Here is a 21,423-nt window from a genome sequence, read left to right as displayed (position 1 = left end):
TCTATAGCCATTGACCTGCTGCCTTCCAACATTGTACCAATGGTCTGAGCTGGGGAAAATGGGGGGGGGGGGAGAGAGAGAGAGAGAGAGAGAGGCTTCAGCACACAAAACCATATATCTTATACTTGCTTGTTTTCTGTTGTCTTCACACCATGGTCCTCAATAGGTATAGCAGTGAAGAAGGGACTTTGATGGGAGCTGTTTAGGGAATCTTTAGAAAAGTTGTCCTCTTAATAAGCACAAAAATAAACTCTCTCTCTCACACACACACACACACTCTCTCTCACACACTGAGTCACATACATCAGCCACTGGCTCCTTTGTAACTAGCTACCAATACTGTTACAAGCCTCAATGTCAGCCTAAGTGGGGCAGTGACCAGAAGTAGAACTCATGTATAGTCACTACAAGCCACTGTGTGTATGGGGGGGGGGGGGGGAGTTGCAACAGTTCTTCAGAGAAAATGGGTCCTATATATACCATCTTCACAAGTTCTTATTAGTGTGGCATCTAGGCAGTGTTTCATGGTCTCTGCCTTTCAAACAGTCTACAGAAGTGGTCCTTCGAAGATGCTATATTCATAGAATGTGGGACAGATGCCAGACATTCAGCATCTTGTACTAGCATCTTGTACTAGTCTGGTTCAGAAAAAAAGATGAACATAACTAATCATGGACAGAAAACAACAAAACAAATTCATTCCGAGTGTAATCTTTTTATATTTACAACCCTCATTTTCTATCTGTGCACAAGTTGCGATATAGATTTAATTGTTCACAGAATGCTCTTGCTTACCAACAGGAGGTGCTAGGTCACTCATCACAAAGTCTGGTTGACTATTTTATCAGAATATTGCAGTCTCCTGAGATCCATGATCTTATGTATCAGGTTTATTCTGTGTCTCAACACCACCTTGGGCCATGGATGAATATACTGACCATTTATCAGGACACAATTAGAAAGTAAAAAGGTCCTTGATTTGGTGAGAACATTTGATCAATGCCAGTGGCTCAAGTAGGCAGATATGTCTTAGTTACTAATGCCGGTATGAATGGTCAGGAACCACTCAACAATCCTGTATAGGTAAAATGGTTCCTTCCTGCCCAATTTCTTTATATTAGTAGCCTTCAAGCAATATGACTGACTGCCTAATCATTTACTCACCTCCTCCAGGGAGACTGTTCTGCTTCAGGCAGACAACATGAGTACAGTGGCTTGTATGACTTAGCCTACAATTCACCTGCGCAGATCTATGTCTAACTTCAATCAAGGCCACTCACTTCAGAAGTATATTCTCTGCTCTCAGGAGAACTGGAAATACCATCCGGATCTGGAGCCAGACAAATAATCCTTTAAGGTATAAACTTTCAAAGACACAGTTCAAAGTCTTTGAAATTTACAGGTGTATCTCTTTGCCTTTAGAGAGACCTGTTTTTCAGTGCTCTGCATTCCTATCTGTAATGATCTTGTCTTCTACTGATTGGAGTTGAGGAGGTCACCACCATAAGATTGTGACTGGAATGGATACCATGCAAAAAGCCACAGGTGTCAATCCAAATCTGTAAATGCTGAGGCTACTTGAAAACTAAGGAAGAACTATACTGGACCCCAGACTTCATGGACAAGATAGCATTCTCTCAGTGCATTGACAGTCAACCAGGGTGTCTTGATATTAAGTCAAAATTCATATTTGTGAAAGACAGAGTAGATTAAGCACTGACCTCAAATACTCTGAAGAACAGGTAATGGGCTGGCAAGTATAACCTCCTGTAATTAGCCGCAGAAGGCCTCCATTAATCTTAATATATGATGAGTTAAAAGTGCAGACACTCTTTTACCCCCAGTTGTGCATGGATTTCCTTCCTCAACCCTGAATTTGGGAATGAAGACTTTGTCCAGTTCTCCATTTCATGCGTGCAAAGTTGTTCTATTACCTTTCTTAAAATAATAATTGTAGCCAATTTGTGTATGCTTCATAGAAACAGAATAGTACTGACCTGGTTTAAAACTAAAGGAAGCACTGTTCCCCTCCTCCCCCAGTCTCAAGAATTAGTGCCGCCATCTTTCAGTTTTAATCTTGTCCATATTTGGTTTGGGTTCTCTGAATGTATGGAAGATCCTTCTTTATCTATAAGACTGGTCATTCCAGGAGTCATTCTTCTTTAGATGTTATTTATGGTGTCAGAATGATAAGGGACAAAACACCTTTGTTTTAAAATATATATTAAAAATATATTTATAACCTAGTTTTCTCACTGGGACTCAAGGAGGTTTACACAATACAGAACAGTGTATTCAGACACCAGAAAACATCAAATAAAAGCAAGATCTCTGTCCCATCCCCAGATCTCCATCTCATCACTTCAAATCTCCATCCCATCCCCAGATCTGTGGGAGAGAGGGCTAGGGTGGAGCTGACACTGATGCTTTGTAATACCAGGTCTATTAACAACAAATCCTCGACCTTGCAGGACTATCTTGCAAGGCACTAGGTAGACCTGGCATGTGTGCCTGAAACCTAGGTGCAGGAGGGCTAAACTGTCACCCAGAAAGATCTGGCCCTACATGGGCTGTCGGTCTTTTATCAGTTTTGGCTCCGTGGTAGGGGAGAGGGGTGGCAATCGTCCAGGAGGCTTACTCCTACAGGGCTGTCCCTGCACCATTGGTCCCAGGGGTGGAATGTGTCGGCCTAGGATGGGATTCGGTTGAGAACTTGCCCATCTGGTTGGTATACTGTTCACCTACTGCACCACCAGTTGCCCTGTCAGACCTGCTGGAGGCGGCTGCCTGGGCATTGAAGTGACTTCAACATCCACACAGATTCGCTCTCCCTGGGACTTGGCTCGTACCTGGTGTTGGCCATGGTGACACTGGGGTTCTCACAAGTTGTCCCATCCATCAGGCTGTTCATACTCTTGACTTTGTCTGTGGTGTGGGGTAGAGGTGGATCTGATGGCGAGTAATCTTGTCCCATGGTCAGAACACCATGCCCTGAAGGCCCAGCTGAGGGTGACAGACATATTATAGTCTGCCCATGGAGACTTATGGCATTTGAATGATTCCTGAATGCTCTACGGCAGGGGTAGTCAACCTGTGGTCCTCCAGATGTTCATGTACTACAATTCCCATGAGCCTCTGCCAGCAAACTCTGGCAGGGGCTCATGGAAATTGTAATCCATGAACATCTGGAGGACCACAGGTTGACTACCCCTGCTCTACGGGACCCTATTCCCTGGCGACTCATTGGAAGCTTTGATGGAGGACTGGAGGTCCTGCCTAACAGCTGCTATTTATGAGATCACTCCTTGTCCACCTCTCCACCCTTGGTAATCCATGGTAAACCCAGGTGCTTCATGAGAGGAAGAGGGAAGTGAGATGGCTAGAGCGAGTATGATGGAAAACCCATGACAAAGCAGCAAGATCATCCTACCGCAGGCTTATGAAGGTGTATGAGATAGTGATATAAGTGGCAAATTGGGATTTTGTTTACCACCAAAATCACGTCAGCTAGCTCTCACCCAGCACAATTATTTAGGGTAGTTCAATCTCTTACCGCCCCCGAGGAAGGGCGCCAAAATAGAAGTAAACTGGACTTGAGCTGTGAGGCATCGGCGAGCTTTTTTACAGATAAAGTCTTGTTGCTCTGCCAGAACTTTTCTGCTGTGATTGATACAGAACATGAACTGGAAGCTCCGTGGCCATCATGGGAGGTGATGTTTGATGGCTTCAGATGGCTCTGTTTAACTGAAGTGGATAAGTTTCTGGGGTTGGTGAGGGTGACTCCTTGCCATCCGGATCCCTATCTGTTGTGGCTGCTCAAATTGGCTGTCCGACAGATAGGAGACCCCATAAGGGATATTGTCAACCTCTCTGATATCAAGAGGGGTCCCTGAAGGGCTGAAGGAGGCAGTGGTCTGCCCTCTCCTGAAAAAAAAATCTGGAGCCATGGGACCCCGCCAATTACTTCCCAGACTTGCTCCTCACATTTCTGGGTACAGTAGTTGAGAGGGCCACTGTGAACCATCTCCTGGCTTTCTTGGACAAAACTTTGGCCCTTGACCCATACCAGTCAGGCTTCCATCCTGGCCACAGGGTAGAGACTGCATTGGTTGCCCTGATGGATGATATCTTTCACCATGGGGATCGGCTATCCTTGTGCTTCTCAATCTGTCGGCCTCACAACGAGTTGTTAGCCCACTGCCTCACCGTAACTGGATTTAGGGGAACAGCCTTATGGTGGCTGGTCTGGTATCTTTCCTCTAGCACTGGACACAAAGGGTGGCAGTGGGGGAAGAGTTGTCTGGCCCCTTTACACTCCCCTGTGGGGTTCCACTGGGGGATTCCTCTTCCCCATGCTTTTCATCATTCATATGTGCCTTCTGGCACAGCTGGTCTGGGGCTTTGGGCTGGGCTATCATCAGTACATTGATAATACTCAGCTCTTTCTCATGATAGATGGATAGATGGACTCCCCTCCCCCCCCACTCCAGAAACATTTTCCAGAAGTCTGAAGCTGTGTCTGGATGGCTCAAGAATAGTCACCTGAAACTCAATTCCTCCAAGACAGAGGTCCTATAGCTGGGTAAAAGGGGTCATGACCAGGAAGTGCACCTCCCCTTCCTGGATGGAGTGCAGCTCATGGCTGTGCCTGTGGCCAGGAATTTGGGGGTGATCTTTGATGCCTCCTTGTCTATGGTGGATCAGATCATGAAGGTAGCTCACACAGTGTTTAACCATTTGCGCCAAGGTAGGCTACTAGCAGCCCATCTTTCCCCAGAACACTTGGTCATGGTGATCCATGCAACAGTCACTTCCAGATTAGACTTCTGTAACTTGCTCTATGTTGGCCTTCCCTTGTCTCTGACCCAAAAATTGCAGTTGGTGCAAAATGCAGCTGTTAGGGTTCTCATGAGATCATCTTGGAGGTCCCATGTCCAGCCTATACTGAGGCAGCTGCACTGGTTATCAGGTTCAAGGTTTTGGTTCTTCCCTTTATGACTATCCGCAGCCTGGGCCCTGCATATCTGAAGGACTGCCCCCCGCAGGTCTCTTCGCTCTGCAAGTGTGAATCTGCTGGTTATCCCCGGCCCCCAAGAGGCACACCTTGCCTTGACCAGGGCCAGGGCTTTTTCAGTCCTGGCCTTGACCTGGAGGAATGAGTTCCCAGAAGAGCTAAAGGCCCTCACTGAGCTGTCAATGTTCCGTTCCGCAGGGCCTATAAGATGGAGCTGTTTTGCCAGGAATTTGATTGAGGACAGGAAGATCAGGTCCCACCCTATATAGGCCCTTGCAGAGCCCTGTAGAGGCACAGCCTTTGGTCAGCTGGGGAGAGATACCTCTCCTGAGGATGATGGTGGATATTGGGGACCAGTGTGTCCTGGCATTACTGGCTATGGTTGGGGGAGGGGGAGGATTATAGATTTTTCTCCCCTGCCCTCAAGCACTTTTGTTGTTTCTGTTTTATGAGGTTCTATTCTTTTATTGTAAACCACCACGAGCTGGACTGGTTTTGGGAGTGGCAGTGGATAACGTCAATAAATAAATATACAATAAATAAATCATACAAAACTGTGAAACAGACTAGAGTCCTGTTCCCTTTATATGAACAACTGTATTTTATACAATCTGTATGGGACCTAACTCCATAGGCTTGCCATTCCACCAAGCAGGAACCACAACAGATAATGCACACGCACAAGCAGCTATCAATTGTTTTGTTCTAGTTTTCATTATGGAAGTTGACAGGATCAGGGGTTGGTAAAGGCTACTACTTGTACTCTGGATCCCTCCTGGCTGCTAAAATCATGAAAGGGCCTCATCAGCAAACTCTAAGTATCTGTTATAAATCAATCACTAAGTCAGGGCAATGTCCCTTAGTCATTTAAAGAGATGGCTATCTATCTACAACAAACGGTCTCTACATTTCCTAGTCTCTAACCTGCATTTTCTTAATGAAGCGGTTGAGATAGCTGTAATGGACCAACTCCAGGTCTTCTTAGATAACTCATTTGCTCTCTATAGCCTTTTCAGTCTGTTTTTAGGCTGAGTTATGGGACAGACACAACTCTGCTAGCTTTAGTTGATGGCCTCTACCTGAGTCTCATTGCTATTACTGAATTTAACTGCAGCATTTGAAACAACAGATTATACCATCTTGTTGAGGTCCTTGGAGGCAGAAGTATCAGGAATTCAAAATGAAGTGATTCTAATCATTCTTCTCAGATCAGACTCAAAGGGTTGCTATTGGAGTCTGTTGTCATCAGTGTGGAGTTCAACAAGGAATAATTCTATACCACAATTTTCTCTCTAAGCCCTTAGGACTTCGTAGTTTTGCAGTTGGATGGTACTCAGCTCTATATATTCTTATTCAAATAACCTGGTGATGTGGTAGAGGTCTTAAATCATTTGTTGGCTGTTGTGTTAAATTGGCTAATGGGGGGCAATTTGAAATTAAACCCTGAAAAGATAGAGGAAATGTTGGTTGGGAAGGGATACTGTGCTCCCCACTTATCCCTTTCCAACTGACCCTTACTGACTCAGTTAGCCTTGGGATTATACAGGACCCAATGTTATTACTGGAAAAGCAAGTTAACGCTGCTGCAGTAGCAGCAGCAGCAGCAGCAAAAAACAACAACAACAACAACAACAAACTTCCAACTCAGCCTAGCCCTATCGGTGATCTAGCTACCTTGATCAATGACATAGTAAGATCAAGACTAGACTACTGTAATGTACTGTATATTGATCTCCCCTCAAAATCAATTTGGAAGGTCCAATTGGTGCTGAATGCCATGGTTTGGCTATTATCAGGAGCTAGATAGAGCATATTACTAATAAAGACTGGCTAAAAGGAGTGTGGGATATAATTAGAATGGTGTGGCTGCCTATCAGTTACTAGGCTCGATTTAAGGTATTCACTATCACATACAAAGTCTTTCATAAACTTGGACTTTCATAAACTGTGAGACTGCCTCTTCCTCTACCCTCCATCATGACAGCCCCACTCAATGGAGTAGGGTTTTCTGCAAATGTCAACTTACAAATGGACAAAATCAACAACTGCCATGCACTGCTTTCTCTGTTGTGGTTCCCTGGAACAACCTGCCTGAGGAGATTAAAGTGACTCACACTATCCTGGCTTTCTGCAAACTATGCAAATATGAATTATTCAAGAAGGCATCTCTGTGCAGGCTATACACACTGTTTTAGGAAATTACTGTGATCACTTAGGAACTGTGATCTATAGTATTGTGGATAACTTGCTGAAACTAGGATCCCACTATCTAATTTTTGCATCATTTAATATTTATGCTTTGCTTCAATTCTGTTTTTAGACTTCCAGTTAGTTCTACAATCCTAATTCCTATTGCATTGTTCACTGAATGTCCAATTCTATTAATTGTATTGACTCATTCTGTGTAATCTGCTTGAGTCCAAGAGAGAAGGACAGACTATAAATAAATAAAATAAATAAATCCTAACTTTTTCAGGGTTCTATCTTTAGAAGACTTTATTCAGACAAAGGAAGTAGATTCAGCATAGCATAGCAGATGAGATGGTCCTGCAGATATGTGGGTCCAAGTCCACGAAGGCCTTTGTAGGTGATAACTGGGCTCTTGATTTGAGCCCAGTAATGATAGGTAACCAATGGAGTAAATGAAGAAAGGGGACAGTATATATATAGTCTGCCTTCCTCCCAATAGTAAATTCTTTACCAGCTTCAAAGTATAGAAAATAAAATCAGAGTCCAGTAGCACCTTTAAGTCCAACAAAGATTTATTCAAGGGGTGAGCTTTTGAGTGCAAGCACTCTTCGTCAGAATTCATGATTATAGTCAGCCATTGAAAAATAGATCTCTGTGCTTTGGATGTTTAAAAGAAACTGTAACTCCTCTTTTGCTCTATAATAGGCTACATTCTACAAGAGATATTACAGTTTTCTGAAGCTGTTGTTCTAGAACTTTTTGGAAAGTCCTGTAACGTAGCTTCAGGTAGACAACCGCTAACAGTTAGTTATGTCTCTATCGCTCTCTTTTTATAGGTCATTGTTTCTCTTCTATTTTTTTAAAATTATTCTTTAAGCAGCCTGGTGCTTTGCTCTCTCTGTATACTCAAACTTTGCCAACAGCTCTACCTATTTCCTTCATGAGACATTACAAAATTTCCATGCTCTCCTTTGTAGAAGCAACAGTTAGTTGTATAGTACCCAAAATAATTCCAGTTAGTTTTTGAAGAGATAATATTCCTAGATTGGAAAAGCCACCCCTAAATTCTCAGTTATACTGTTTACATATATGTCCCATTTGTCAGGTGTGCCCCTGGAAGCAACTAAAAGTGTAGCCAACTTGCTACTTCACTATGAGCTGTTCTCCTTCAGTAACAGCCAGTAACATTCCAACTAATCTTACAAGAATGAGGAATGAGTTGTTTAAAAAGCAAAGGAGAAACAGAAATATAGCTTTTTTCTCTGTAGTTTCAAAGCTCTACTATTTAGAGGAAGTTGGGATGCCTCGAGGTAAATTCAAGTTTCTTTGTGTTTTATGGTTCTCCACTAATGTGGTTGTAAGTTAGTGTTTATATTTTTAGGGTTTCTGAAAACATTTCTTTCAATGGACTTGGCTACTCTGCTTTGAAAGTTGTCCGCTGAATAACTTCAAGAAGGAGCAGATCACTTCTAAAACTTATCTTTGTTTTCTATGTATCTTCCTCCTCTGCTAAGCTATGGATCATAACTGCATGCCTAGAATATCACTGTAGGTAACTAAAATAAAAGTCCAGCGAGAACTTGAAGCTTAATAATGTCAGTTGGTTCAGGAATATCTGTGCAATATTTTACCGTATGTGTTTATTTTCTCTAGAGTTTTTGTAAATCTTATCTTGTCTATCTGACAACAATAAGTCGATGCCCTTCACAATTCTAATTGAACTTATTACTCTTTTTATTGGATCCTTTTTTAAACCAATCTCCAGCATCTCCTCCCCAACTCTGCACCTGCATTTCAGTTTTGAATACAGACACATTAACCAAGTGAATGTACAATTGGTTGCATCTGAGGAAGCGAACTCAAAGCATAAAGGGGAACAATTTGTATCAATCTTTAATATGTCACTGGACTCACATTTTATTTTCCTGTAGCAGGCAGATTTCCACAGCAACCTTTCTGGAATTATAGATGAAGATGAGAGAAGAGCTGGGGTTATTTGTTTTGTTTTGTATCCTGCTTTTTACTACCCAAAGCAGTCTCAAAGCACCTTACAATCACCTTCCCTCTACAGACTGAGGTGAGGCTGAGAGAGCTCTGCAAGAACTGTGACTGGCCCAAGGTCACCCAACTGGCTGTATTTGGAGGAGTGGGGAAATCAAACCCAGTTCTCCAGATCAGAGGCCACCACTCTTAACCACTACACCAGGAGAAGTACAACTCATAGAAAACCTCAGTGTCCAGTGTCTAAATTATCTCTAATTATCCTTCAGACAAATACAGCAAAGCTTAGATAAATAGTTAGCTGGTAGTCATACCATAAACATGGTATGAATTTCCATTCGTCTATTAACTTGCAGGAGAATTCTATTAATGTTATTGGGAAAAAAACCCTCTGAAATCAACAGGTTGTTAAGACTGTACGTTACAGCCTTGCTCTTCTTCCAGAGAAAGGTGGTATTGATGGACCTTCGCATAACTCTAAGGTAAACTTTTTTCTCCAAAACCGAACTTTCTACTCACACAGATTGAGCTGCCCTTGCAGCATGGTTTATTTTAAAATCAAGCTCACTGTCCCACCCCATCACTATTAGATGGCTTTAACTCAGCTTTGGAACCTTTGGGTAAGGTGCAGGGGCCTCTTTTATTTAACCTTTATCAGAATAGCATTGAAGCATTTTTAACAAACAAATAGAATATTTTATTTTACAAAGAGGGAAGGCTTGATGGAGTGATGAAATTAAGCTTATTGTACAAATAAGTTGTTTTACAGTTTAGAGTTCTTTGTTAGGCTTTGAGAGTTTTAGATTTTCTATCTTAGTATTTTCTTTACTCTGAAAGGCTCAATTACTATGTTTATCGTAAAATGTGTTTGTTTTTCTTTGGCCTGTCTAAGTTCTACTGAACTCCCTTAGCTTCTAGGACAGGCATTCTGTCTGCTGATACCACCACCTTTTCCTTATTAGAAGTAAATTTCTCTGTTACTGTTGAGGAGTCTAAAGCACATTCTCTCACACAAGTTTGAGGAACTCCTCATACTGGATTTCCCCTTTTCTGTGCAGGGATTCTCCTCTCCTTAGAAGAGTTATCACCTTACTGCCCAAATTCCCTCTGCCAAATATCTGCGCCAGTTCTCCAAAGACTGTGTAGATTAGTTTTCAGTAAATTCAGTTATCTAACTAAAGTTTCTCCTCAGGGCAAATGGTCAGGTGAGGCTTCTATCAGACTGCTCTCTGAACCAGAATCCACCTTGAATCAGCTAGTATATCATCTCCCTCTCTGCTGCTGCTAGCCAATCAGAGCACTCAGAGCTCTGGCTCTCTGCCTAGTAAAGATTTTTAACCTTTCACTTCCTAGCATTCTGTCCACTGCAAATAGTTTCAGCTTTATTCATGGGAATCTAATTTGCATCAGGTCTGTAAATGAAATTCATCAAATATAAGCACAAATCACAACTGACCTCCCAGTTCAGAACTGAGGAGGTTAAAGTATTACAACTAGTTGCTATGCAAGCAGGTATTCCATATATGAACATCTGAAGGGCTTGAAGACTTAGCAACAGTATATGATCAGTGAGTTCAGCAAGGCTGTAAACTGTTGCCTTGCCTATTTAACTTGTATGTGGAGCACATCATGAGAAAGGCGGGGTTAGATGAGTCACAAATTGGGATCAAGATTGCAGGGAGAAATATCAACCTCAGATATGCAGATGACATCACTCAGCAGAAAGTGAAGAGGAACGAAAGAGCCTGTTGATGTGTGTAAAGGAGGAAAGTCCAAAAGTTGGCTTGAAACTCAACATCAAGAAAACGAAGATCATGGCATCCGGCCCTCTCAAATCCTGGCAAATAGATGGGGAAGAAATGGAGGTAGTAACAGATTTTATTTTCCTGGGTTCCAAGATCACTGCAGATGGGGGCTGCAGCAAAGAAATTAAAAGACGCTTGCTCCTGGGGAGGAAAGCTATGGCAAATCTAGACAGCATCCTAAAAAGCAGAGACATCACCCTGCCAACAAAAGTGCATTTAGTCAAGGCTATGGTCTTCCCAGTTGCAATGTATGGCTGTGAAAGATGGATCATAAGGAAGGCCAAGCATCAAAGAATTGAGGCTTTTGAACTCTGGTGCTGGAGAAGACTCTTGCGAGTCCCTTGGACTGCAAGGCAAACAAACCGGTCAGTCCTAGAGGAGATCAGCCCTGACTGTTCCTTAGAAGGCCAGATCCTGAAGATGAAACTCAAATACTTTGGCCACCTCATGAGAAGGAAGGACTCCCTGGAGAAGAGCCTAATGCTGGGAGCGATTGAGGGCAAAAGAAGAAGGGAACGACAGAGAATGAGGTGGCTGGCTGGAGTCACTGAAGCAGTAGGTGCAAACTTAAATGGACTCTGGGGAATGGTAGAGGACAGGAAGGCCTGGAGGATCATTGTCCATGGGGTCGCAATGGGTCAGACACAACTTCGCAGCTAACAACAACAATGATCAGTGAGACTGCAGGTTACAGTCCCATTTTCTGACCCTGCATAAATGGCAAGGTCCTCAGAATAAGCTTTTACAAAATTTAGGTTACTGCCTCTGTGCTGCCCTGCCAGGCCACACACCAGGTAATGGTTAATTACATCCTCAGCCAGGAAATCAAGACCAAATCAAATAGACAAACTCAAAGTCCAAGTCCAGTCCAAAGAGTCTAAAGCTGAGGGAGAAAGTTCACCAAGGAGGGCAGGACAGGGAGCGAAGTCAGAGCCGGGCTAGGGTCATTTGCCAGAGAGAATGCTGAAGCAATACCGTGGTTGAGTTGCCAAGAGCAGTTGAAAGCTGGACTGGTGTCGAGAGCCAGGAATGGAACTGAAGAGCAGGCCAATGTTAGGAACCAAGGATGAAGTCAGAAAACAGAGCCAAAGTCAGGAACGAAAAGTCAGTTGAGCAGAGCTTTGCTGTGGTGAACTGAGCATTAAGTTAGACGGGCAGGAAATGCATACATTGCATCCACGGAGCCATAGGACTTTAGCCATAGGACTTGTAATTGAGCTTAATCCTCATCTGAGGAAGGAGCTGCACCTGGGTCCCATCTAGACAGTGTTCTGACAGCTGTCAGATTTGCACGCTATTGCTCCCACTCTGGAATGTCCTCTGGCTAGATGGAGTCTTGTCCTATTAGAATGATAGAATCATAGAATCATGGAGTTGGAAGGGGCCATACAGGCCATCTAGTCCAACCCCCTGCTCTACGCAGGATCAGCCCAAAGCATTCTAAAGCAATTGCTTCACATAAGCTGGCATGTAGGACTAGGTAGCTGCCTGGGTGGGACCAGGCTGGCCATCATCTGAAGGATTGGGCTTGCCTCGATTCCCAGCAAGATCTTCGCTGGCTGGGTGTCCAGCCAGCAACAGGAGAGTGTTTGGCCAGGGCAGTGCACCTGGGTCAGCTGTGGCCTTCAGAGTCCCTGTGTTGTACAGGCAATATATGACAGCCTGTGTTGTTCAGGTAATATATATGTTCATTCAGATGCTTCTAAACAGCATCATCTAGTTAAAAGATCACAATGTTTTTTGATGGCAGAACCTCTGTAAAAGTGAAAGTTATTTACCTTTATTTTAAAGACTGGGGTCTAAAGTCATAATACTTACCTACTTGCTCTGGGTGCTATTTGGACATAAATGTTTATATATTCTCATGAAAAAATTAAATGGAAGAACATATTCTGAAGGTGTACACTTATTTAGTTTTGGGTATTTTACAAGACTAACTTCTTCACTACTCATGTGAAGACTGGGTCATGGGCTGCAGCAGCACCACACATCTAGGCCAAAATAAGAGTGGATGTGACCCCCCCCCCCGCTACCCCAAATCACTCTTTTCTCTGCACCTCTCCTGGCTTTATAAAAAACTATTTGCAATGGGATCAGCATTGGGGTTGGGTTGGGGTGGTCAATAGATTGCACTGGAACAGAATAATAAAAGTTCTATTCTTCAGAGGGTCTTTTTTTTTTTGCCTTTCTTTATATACAAACTATGTCTTGATCCTGGTGTCTCCCATTTAGGAACACACTTGTCCTTTTTCTGAGGAAAGATTTATGAATATCTTCATTTTAGGTTTTTCTGGTAATCATAGCATCCAGAGCAAAAACCTGTCCAGCAAAGATGCCATGTGAACGGTCCAACTGCTTTATATGCATTCCTTTGGATTGGAGCAACAATGTTTTGGTCTGCAAACCTATGCCCACTTACTAGGGAATAGGTCTCATTCAGCAGAGTGGGACTGACTTTCAAGGAAGCATGTGCTGCAGAAAATGTGTGGCAAAGAATGGTTTTGATGTTTATGTTTCTTAGTATTCTTGCAACTAGAAAATAAATAGGAATTAAGAAAGAATAGCAGTGATATTCTACTCCCCAACTAGCAGGATCTTAATCCATTCCATGTATCTGCTAATATCAGAACTAGGGTTGTGCGATTTGGCCGCCAAAGCAGCCGTTCCTGCTGGGCGCAGCCAGCGGAATTCCGCGCCTGCGTGGTTGCGCCCGCTGTCACGCCGCTGCCGGCACTGCCCTCCCCCCCCTGCGGCGCGGCGCGGCGCAGCGCTGGCTGCGGCCAGAGGAAACGGCTGCCAAAGCGGCCGAATCACACAACCCTAATCAGAACTACTCCTGAAAACTTCCATTCAAAACTAAAGTCACTACATATACCTTAAACTTCAGCCCTTGAAGTCCCTTACTATTTCTTACAATTCTGTCCATTCTCCTCTCCCTTGGTGCTACATATGCATGAAATTCCACTCTAACAGCTTGGTGATCACTGGCCCCAAAGAAGTCCACTTGGCCTCAGCAACCATAGCCCTAAGGTTGTGAAACAAGTTCAAGGCCCTATCGGAGCTCAAATAGTCCATAGGTCTTGCAAAACAGAGCTCTTCTACTAGGCATTTGGCTGAAGGCCAACAACAGGATGCCTCCCTCCAGCCTGGACCCAACCTTGTCGCGCAACTCTGCAGTCCATAAGTGGTTGGTCTCTCCTCTCTTAACTACGTCAGTTACTTAACTATACAATGCTCTCAAGTTTGTTTGATGTTGACTGTTAAAATTGTTATGATTTGTTCTCACTGTTAAAAATAATTCAATGGGCATTTTGTTCTTACTGATTCTATGTACACAGCCCTGAAACATCATAGTGAGGGGTGGTATATAAATTGAGTGAATGAATGAAACTTGTTCACAGACATACGTCTGGCACTACGTCTTTCTCCAAATACCAGATCACAAATAATTTTACCAAGAAGAATTTGGGTTAAACTAAAGGTTTCTATACTTTTTCAGATCACCTGATCCCTGATACCAGATCCCTGATACCCCAGTGATCCCTATCCCACCCTATAAAAAGCATTGTTCAGAATAGCAATTTGCCTGAACCACCAAGGAAGATAATAACAGTAAAATTCTTAATGTGATTGATAGGCTTGATGAAGTGATACCAGTTTTCCCCATGTCTAGTTTAAAATCAGCAGAAAAATCATCAGATTTAGTCATTTGGATTTGATTTCTTTGCTTGGAGAGAAGTTGGATGACCACAAAAAACTATGCTCTATCAAATAGGGTGTTGGAAATATAACAAGCAGCAATTAGTTCTTCCTTCAATAACCCAAATTTCTCAGTATTTGAAAATCACCCAATCTTGACTTTCCATTGAAAGAAAATCCTCATATTGCTCAGACACTTCTTCATGCAACATATCCAAATAGTCACAAAAGCCATGCAGATCATCATCATGTATCCCACCTTTCTTTTCTAGCTCAGACAGGCTTGGAAATAGCTCGCAATGGCCAATATTGCATTTGAACAGAGTTAGCTTTGAACTGATGTAGAAATGCCAGATTTGGTCTCAATCAGACCGGCCTCATTTCTTTGCAAATGAAAATTCATTCAATTGAACTTTGCTAATAGTTCTAATGCATAGCACGTTGCGCCTGATCTCTTTGAATTCATGAATAAGCAAAGCATTTAAATCTTTAAAAAACTCCACAACAGTATCAAAGAAGTCATAAGAGTATCTAACACAGTTGCTCTTTTGATGGCCAATGAACTTCAGTTTGGGGATTAAGATGAAAAATTTTGGTAACATAGAGAAAATGTAAGGTAAATAATAAAAATTCTGGCAATCAGATGATAAATTACTCCATGTACTTATAAATTTTTTCTTTGGCCTGATTTATACTGAATGCACAACCCTATCCCCCCCCCCCCCCAGTAATTGCAGTTTAACCAGTTATACAGCAAATGGTGCAAGGATTTCTTAGAACTCACTGGCTGAGAGGACTTCTCCTGTGGCACAGTTTGAATCACACCACAAGAGAAGCTGTCCCGGGATCTGCATACAATGGGGAGTTCTCTCCCCACCATACACAGACCTGGCTGTGAGCTCTCAGCTCTCAGCTCCAGCCACCATGGCTGATCATGGACTGACTCTTGTTGCAGTTTAGTTGAGCTGCAAAAGGAGCCAGCCCCAGCTGAGGCAGTGTAGAGCCTCGGCTAATCTTTGGTATAACTGAACATATCCAACTAAAAGCAGGTAAAATTGGCTTTACTCAGGTTCAACTATATTGATAGCTGATCAGATTATCTGATCTATATTCAATTTAAATAATACGTGAAAAATACTGATAAGGGTTTTTTAAATTTTTTCTTTGGCCTGATTTATACTGAATGCACAACCCTATCCCCCCCAGTAATTGCAGTTTTACCAGTTATACAGCAAATGGTGCAAGGATTTCTTAGAACTCACTCAGCACATTGTGATAGCATTTTGTTTTCAGTACAGGAACATACTAACACAGAGAGTTATATTAAATATATGAAGCTATATGAGTGATCCATTGGTTCATTTAGTTCTGAATGTCTGAACTTGGGCAAAGGAGGTTTTGTTCTCCTAACAGCCTCTATCTTTGAATCCCTTTACTGAAAATGCCAAAGACTTATTTGAATTCTGCATGCAAACATGCTTTGTCACTGATCTACACCCTCTTTTACTATTAAATATTAAATGGTCAAATCATGGAACACTACAGTTCTGTGCCTACACTGTTCATTACTATTGAAGAATAATTAATAAGCTTATATGATTTTTTTGGTTTTCATATCTTACACAAAAATGACCCCATGCTCCCCGAGGAATCTTGTTCTGCTGCGGCAAAGGAGCGGGCCACAGGACAATGCATGGTGGTGGTGTGTGCAAGCAGTGCCCTGCCTGCAGACACACTGGCATTTTCACAACAAAAGGGGAGGGGCTGAGGTTCAAGCTCACAGTGCTATAAAAGTGTCAGATGTGCAAACTTGGCCTCTTCCCTCACCGGAGTGTCCACTGCAAGTGTCCCACTCACTCACCCACACAGTGGCAACAGGTTTCGGGAACTGTATGTTTTATAGCTGTATGTTTTCCGGGTTGTTTATATCTTGTTCTTGTCGCAGCTGGTGATTTTCAGCATGAGATGGCACCTGGTTGGGAGAGTGCAGCCTTTGCACCAGACATGACATTTGAGGGGCCTCCATAAGAGGTGGCGTGAATTATGAGCTGGCCCCAACCTGGCAGGGGTGGCAAGCAGGCGCGTATTGCCAAGTGACTGGGGGAACCAAACAGAGGGCTGCACCCAGTGGGTTCCCAAAATGATCACTTTCTCTGGGGGTTCAAGTAGGCTAGGGGAACCATGTTTCATGGCTAAGACCTGGCACAGTCTCCCCAGGGCCCCTCTGGGGCCAGGCTTCTTGCAATCAGCTGACTGCAGGAAGGGGGTCCTTCTTATGCTCCGCCAATGCTCCTGCTGGTGACCAATAATGCTGTGGCCTTATTTAAGCCAAACATGTTGAGTTGCATCATCTTTGCAGACCAAAATGCTCTTCTGCTAGGCAAGCTACAGATATATGTCAAACTAAAGCAATTGTCTTAGTGAAGCAATTATATTAGATTCCTTTGTTCGCATCCAGCTTGTTTGAATACTTCTTGTTCAGGCTGAAATACGGTCAATATTGCATCTGAACCATTTGTTATTTCAAAAGTGTTTCCATATCTTTTAATAGGCTTTCATTATGTGTTTTTCAGCAAATTTAGTAGTGGAGGAGCGAACAAGACAGATGAAAATGAAAATGCACCATTATAATCAGACAACAGGGTCTGGTTCTAGTCAAGAACTTGAACGTGAGCAATATACCAAGGTAACAATAGTATCAAAATATTTTTGGAAAAGTGAAGAGTAAACATGTTTGTTAAAATATGATCTAATACAGAGGTTCGTAGTGAAATCACTTTTAGCCATATTGTTTTTTGCAATAGATGAGAAAGTCCTTTCAGAGCAAAGCAAGATTATCATTTGTTCCCCAGGCACTGAGAAACTAAGTCACTGAAATCAGAGATAATTCATGACACTGCAAGAAACTGAAAAGGGTAGATGTGCAAATGAACATCTCCTTTTCATGCTTTCAAATGTAACATTTTTACTCTGTGTTCAGTCTACTTTGTACATAACAAACCTTGGGGAAGATTTACAGTTTTCATTTTTGAGCATGGAAAGCAATCACTCTCAACTCTCACAGCTTCTGTAAAACAGGCTGGAACCAAACGAGACTCCTGAAAATGAACAGGCACATCAGTTAGTATAAAAGGTGACATTTGAGATTTTGGGGTAGAATCAGAGGAGAGCAGGGTTTCTGGAGGGGAAAGTCCTCGGCTGGATATTATGCCATCGAATCCATCCTTGAATTATTTGACTCCAAATTTTGAATCTGTCAGTGGCCACTCAGTCTCCTTATTACTTTATGCTGCTGATACTACCCTTCTTTCTTACACTAGTGTTGGCCTTCTAAGATACTTAAATCTTTCTCGTAAGTATTGTCAAAGTAATTCTTTAACTACAAATTACTCAAAATCCAAAGTGCTAGTGTTCTATAGGAGCTGGAAACCAAAGAAATGGTTTGTGGGAAGAAATTATGGTTATTACTTATTATTGGGATCTTAATTGGTCAACTCACTGAATTCAAGCAATACTAAATGTTCAGCTGCCCAATTAAGCAATTTTATTTCCTTAAAGACAATCAATTTGTACCTGCTGAAATAAAATATTTAATGCTAAAATCTCATTGCAAATATTATATGCCATACCTATTTGGGTAAAAGCATTGAACAATAATGTTGGAAAACTCCAGGCAAACTTCTTTCAACAACTCCTGGGTGCCCCAAAATGTGTGCCTTATTCTGCTATTTGCACCAAACTGGGCCAGCATCTCTGGATCATAACTTTTAAATATTGGCTTAAAATACATATTAGAACTGGGTCAAGCTGTTTAATTTTTCATTTAATAAACGACTCTCCCTGTGTCAACTGGTTTTCTGTTATTGAGTCCAAAATCACCCAAATTGGATTTTCAGTAGACTTTTTTCTATTCTCAAATGAATCAGCTATCCTTTGTGCTTTAAAACAAAGACTATTAGATCTTGAATAGTCAATTTTTTTCCCGGCTCAACCTCATATATATTCTCCTATCAAATTAGGTTTACAGATCCATCATGGAAAGATGGCTCATTATTTCTATAACCTTGATAACCCTTGCCAGCATCGAGCTTTCATGATGGCTAGGATGAACGCTGTCCCCGCTAAGGTGCTAGCTGGGCAATATCTGAAGATTCCACTTTAGGAGAGGTTATGTTTATGCTCTGCAAATTCACCAGATTCAATACAACACATCATTCTTGATTGCCAGGTTCATGAGGTTCCTTGTAAAGTATTTCTTATACCTCTATTGCTTTCTAAAGGATTTGTAAAAGGGAAAACTGCATTTCAATACTTACTAAGTGACTTTTCACCTGAAATTATGTCTACGGCTGCAAAAATTTTGGTGGAAGTTTTAAAAATTAGATCTAACCGTTTTTTAGCGTATCCTATTGTGATTTGTTTTGTTGTTGCTGTTCATATGTATTTCCAGCTGCTTGATCCTTCTTTCGATATGCTGTAATGCTATGAAATACCAATAAAGGTAACGAATGAACCCCACTGAGGTCTCTGTCCTCTCCAGTCTCCATCCCCAAATCTATAAGAGTATCTCAACCTGGAACCATTCTGCACACATTATATAATGTGCCTTCACTACACTTTAGAGGCAGATTTTCTTGTTCCGCACAGGAAAATACAGCTGCAAAAGCACATTGAAAGTGCATTATTCAAGGTGTGCGGAATGGGCTCTGGCACTGACAACCCTATACCCCCACTGCCTGCCACTTGCTAGGGGGACCAGGCAATCATAGTGGAACCTTCAGCAGACTTTATCCAAGTCAGCAAGGGTCAGCTGAACCTCTTCAGATGTGTGTGCATAGACTTCAATGTTCCCCACTAGCATTCACAACCAATTTGTGACATTTGGAATCACAAATATACTTCATCTATGTAGGTTCTTAGGGTTTCTGTTGTCACCCAATAGTATCTGAAAGTGGCAGTGCAAGCACTGTTTATTACATGGTGCAGAAATTTCACCAAAAATATCTTAGTCTGATCTTCATGCATTTATATAGCATTTAAAATTATCACTGCTCTTTTGTCTGTTTATTGAGATAGCCACATTATAACCAATACCCCTCCTTGATTTTTATATTTTATATTTTATAAATAATATCCCTCCTTTTCCATGAGCACCTGAGTTCTTCAGACACTGAGAAGCACCCTGGCATTATGGGTTTGTATTTACTGTAGAATCATAGAATCATAGAGTTGGAAGGGACCTCTAGGGTCATCTAGCCTTATCCACTGCAGAATGCAGGAAAGTCACAACTATCTGCCCACTCACGGTGATCCCAATTCCATGCCCTCCCTAAAAAAGCCAGTCTGGCCTGGAGGAAATTCACTTCTGACCCCAAAGTGGCAATTGGCATTTTCCTGGGCATGCAAGAAAGAGTTACAAGAGCCAAGCATGGACACAATCTCATGTTTTTAGCCACTGCCTAAATTCACAGAATCAGCATTCTTCAGACTTTGAGTAACCCCAGAAGTGATGCCAGCTGGCCATGCCTCCCTGACACACCCTCAGAAATCACAGGTTTACAGTGTGCATGGCATCACAATAAAATGTTTGTTAAATAAGAAGTTAGTTTCATTTTTGTATGTGCACTACTTTGCCTAAGCAAAACAAGAAAGCATTCATCTCAGCTACCATAAAGCCCACTGTACAAACCAGCAATTCTCCTCAGAGAAATGGAGATCACTTTGTGAGAACTTCATACATTACCTGGAAACTGGCTATCCTAGCAAGACTTAAGAATATATTTTCCCAAGGTCAGCAATGGCTACCAGGGCAAGAAGAAAGGAATCCTTGTGCAGGCTGTGCCCATCTGTGTACAGATGTAGCGATGCCAGCCTCCAGGTGGGACCTGGGGACCCCTGGAATTAGAGCTCAACTTCAGACTACAGAGATCAGTTTCCCTGGAGAAAATAGCTGCTTTGGAGGGTAGACCCTGTTGCATTGGACACAGTCCTCTTCTCCTTGAATATCTGAATCCCTTTGTTTGCAACAACCTTCCTTTAGCGACTTTCTGCTGGCAGGGCTCTGAGCAGAAATTCTGAGAGTGGGGGAATGGGAGGAGCCAATGGGGGAGTGCAGCAGATTCACCTATTCCTTCCCACTCCTTTTCCATTGCATCATCATTTCTTTCACTTCTTCAAGAATGGAAATACCATATGGTGGTTTGGCTAGGCATAAATGCTACTGACTAATCTTTTAAAAATATATGGAGGGTCTTCATACATGTTCTTTATTTACACAGGAGTATTTAGAGCAGAAAAATTGACAAAATGTTTTACTTTTGACTTTTCAATATTCCTGGAAATGGTAAGGGTGTATGAAAGTGCCTACTCGGTACAAACAAAACAAACAAAAAGTTGTATCTGAAGTTATCAGTGGCACAACTGTTATTTGTAATTTGATGAGTCTATTATTTTTTTCATATTCTGTCAAGAGAACTCATGCTTTCTCTTTTAATCTTTAGTATAACATGCAAACAGATCAGTACAGAAGCTGTGATAACGTCTCTGCCAGATCATCAGATAGTGATGTCAGTGATGTGTCAGCCATTTCCCGCACCAGCAGTGCCTCACGCCTCAGCAGCACAAGCTTTATGTCAGAGCAATCTGAGCACCCTCGGGGCAGAATCAGGTGAGTTGGCAATACAGTCAGTTCTTCTTGGATTGAAATTTGAAAAT

General features: G+C 42.2%; 1 protein-coding gene across 50 annotated transcripts in view; it reads left to right on the top strand.

Moving 5' to 3' along the window:
* Positions 1-21,423, top strand: part of RIMS1 (regulating synaptic membrane exocytosis 1) — a 354,394-nt gene that overhangs the window by 275,065 nt on the left and 57,906 nt on the right. For 40 of the 50 annotated variants that reach the window (XR_013226078.1, XM_077306856.1, XM_077306846.1 and 37 more), the window contains 2 exons: positions 17,283-17,395; positions 21,210-21,376. The exons of 9 other annotated variants lie outside the window; for them this stretch is intronic. Coding sequence is in view for 40 of the 41 variants with exons in the window: in XM_077306856.1 (XP_077162971.1) it covers positions 17,283-17,395; positions 21,210-21,376 (280 nt within the window). In the remaining variant the exon portion in view is untranslated. Of the gene's footprint in view, positions 1-1,207; positions 1,358-17,282; positions 17,396-21,209; positions 21,377-21,423 lie in introns of those variants that run through there. One more of the 50 variants, XM_077307176.1, reaches the window with a different exon arrangement.

This window comes from Paroedura picta, chromosome 1, assembly GCF_049243985.1.
Source record: "Paroedura picta isolate Pp20150507F chromosome 1, Ppicta_v3.0, whole genome shotgun sequence".
Lineage (NCBI taxonomy): Eukaryota > Metazoa > Chordata > Lepidosauria > Squamata > Gekkonidae > Paroedura > Paroedura picta.
The sequence above is the reverse complement of the archived record's forward strand: the minus strand, read 5'-3'. Positions and strand labels throughout refer to the sequence as shown.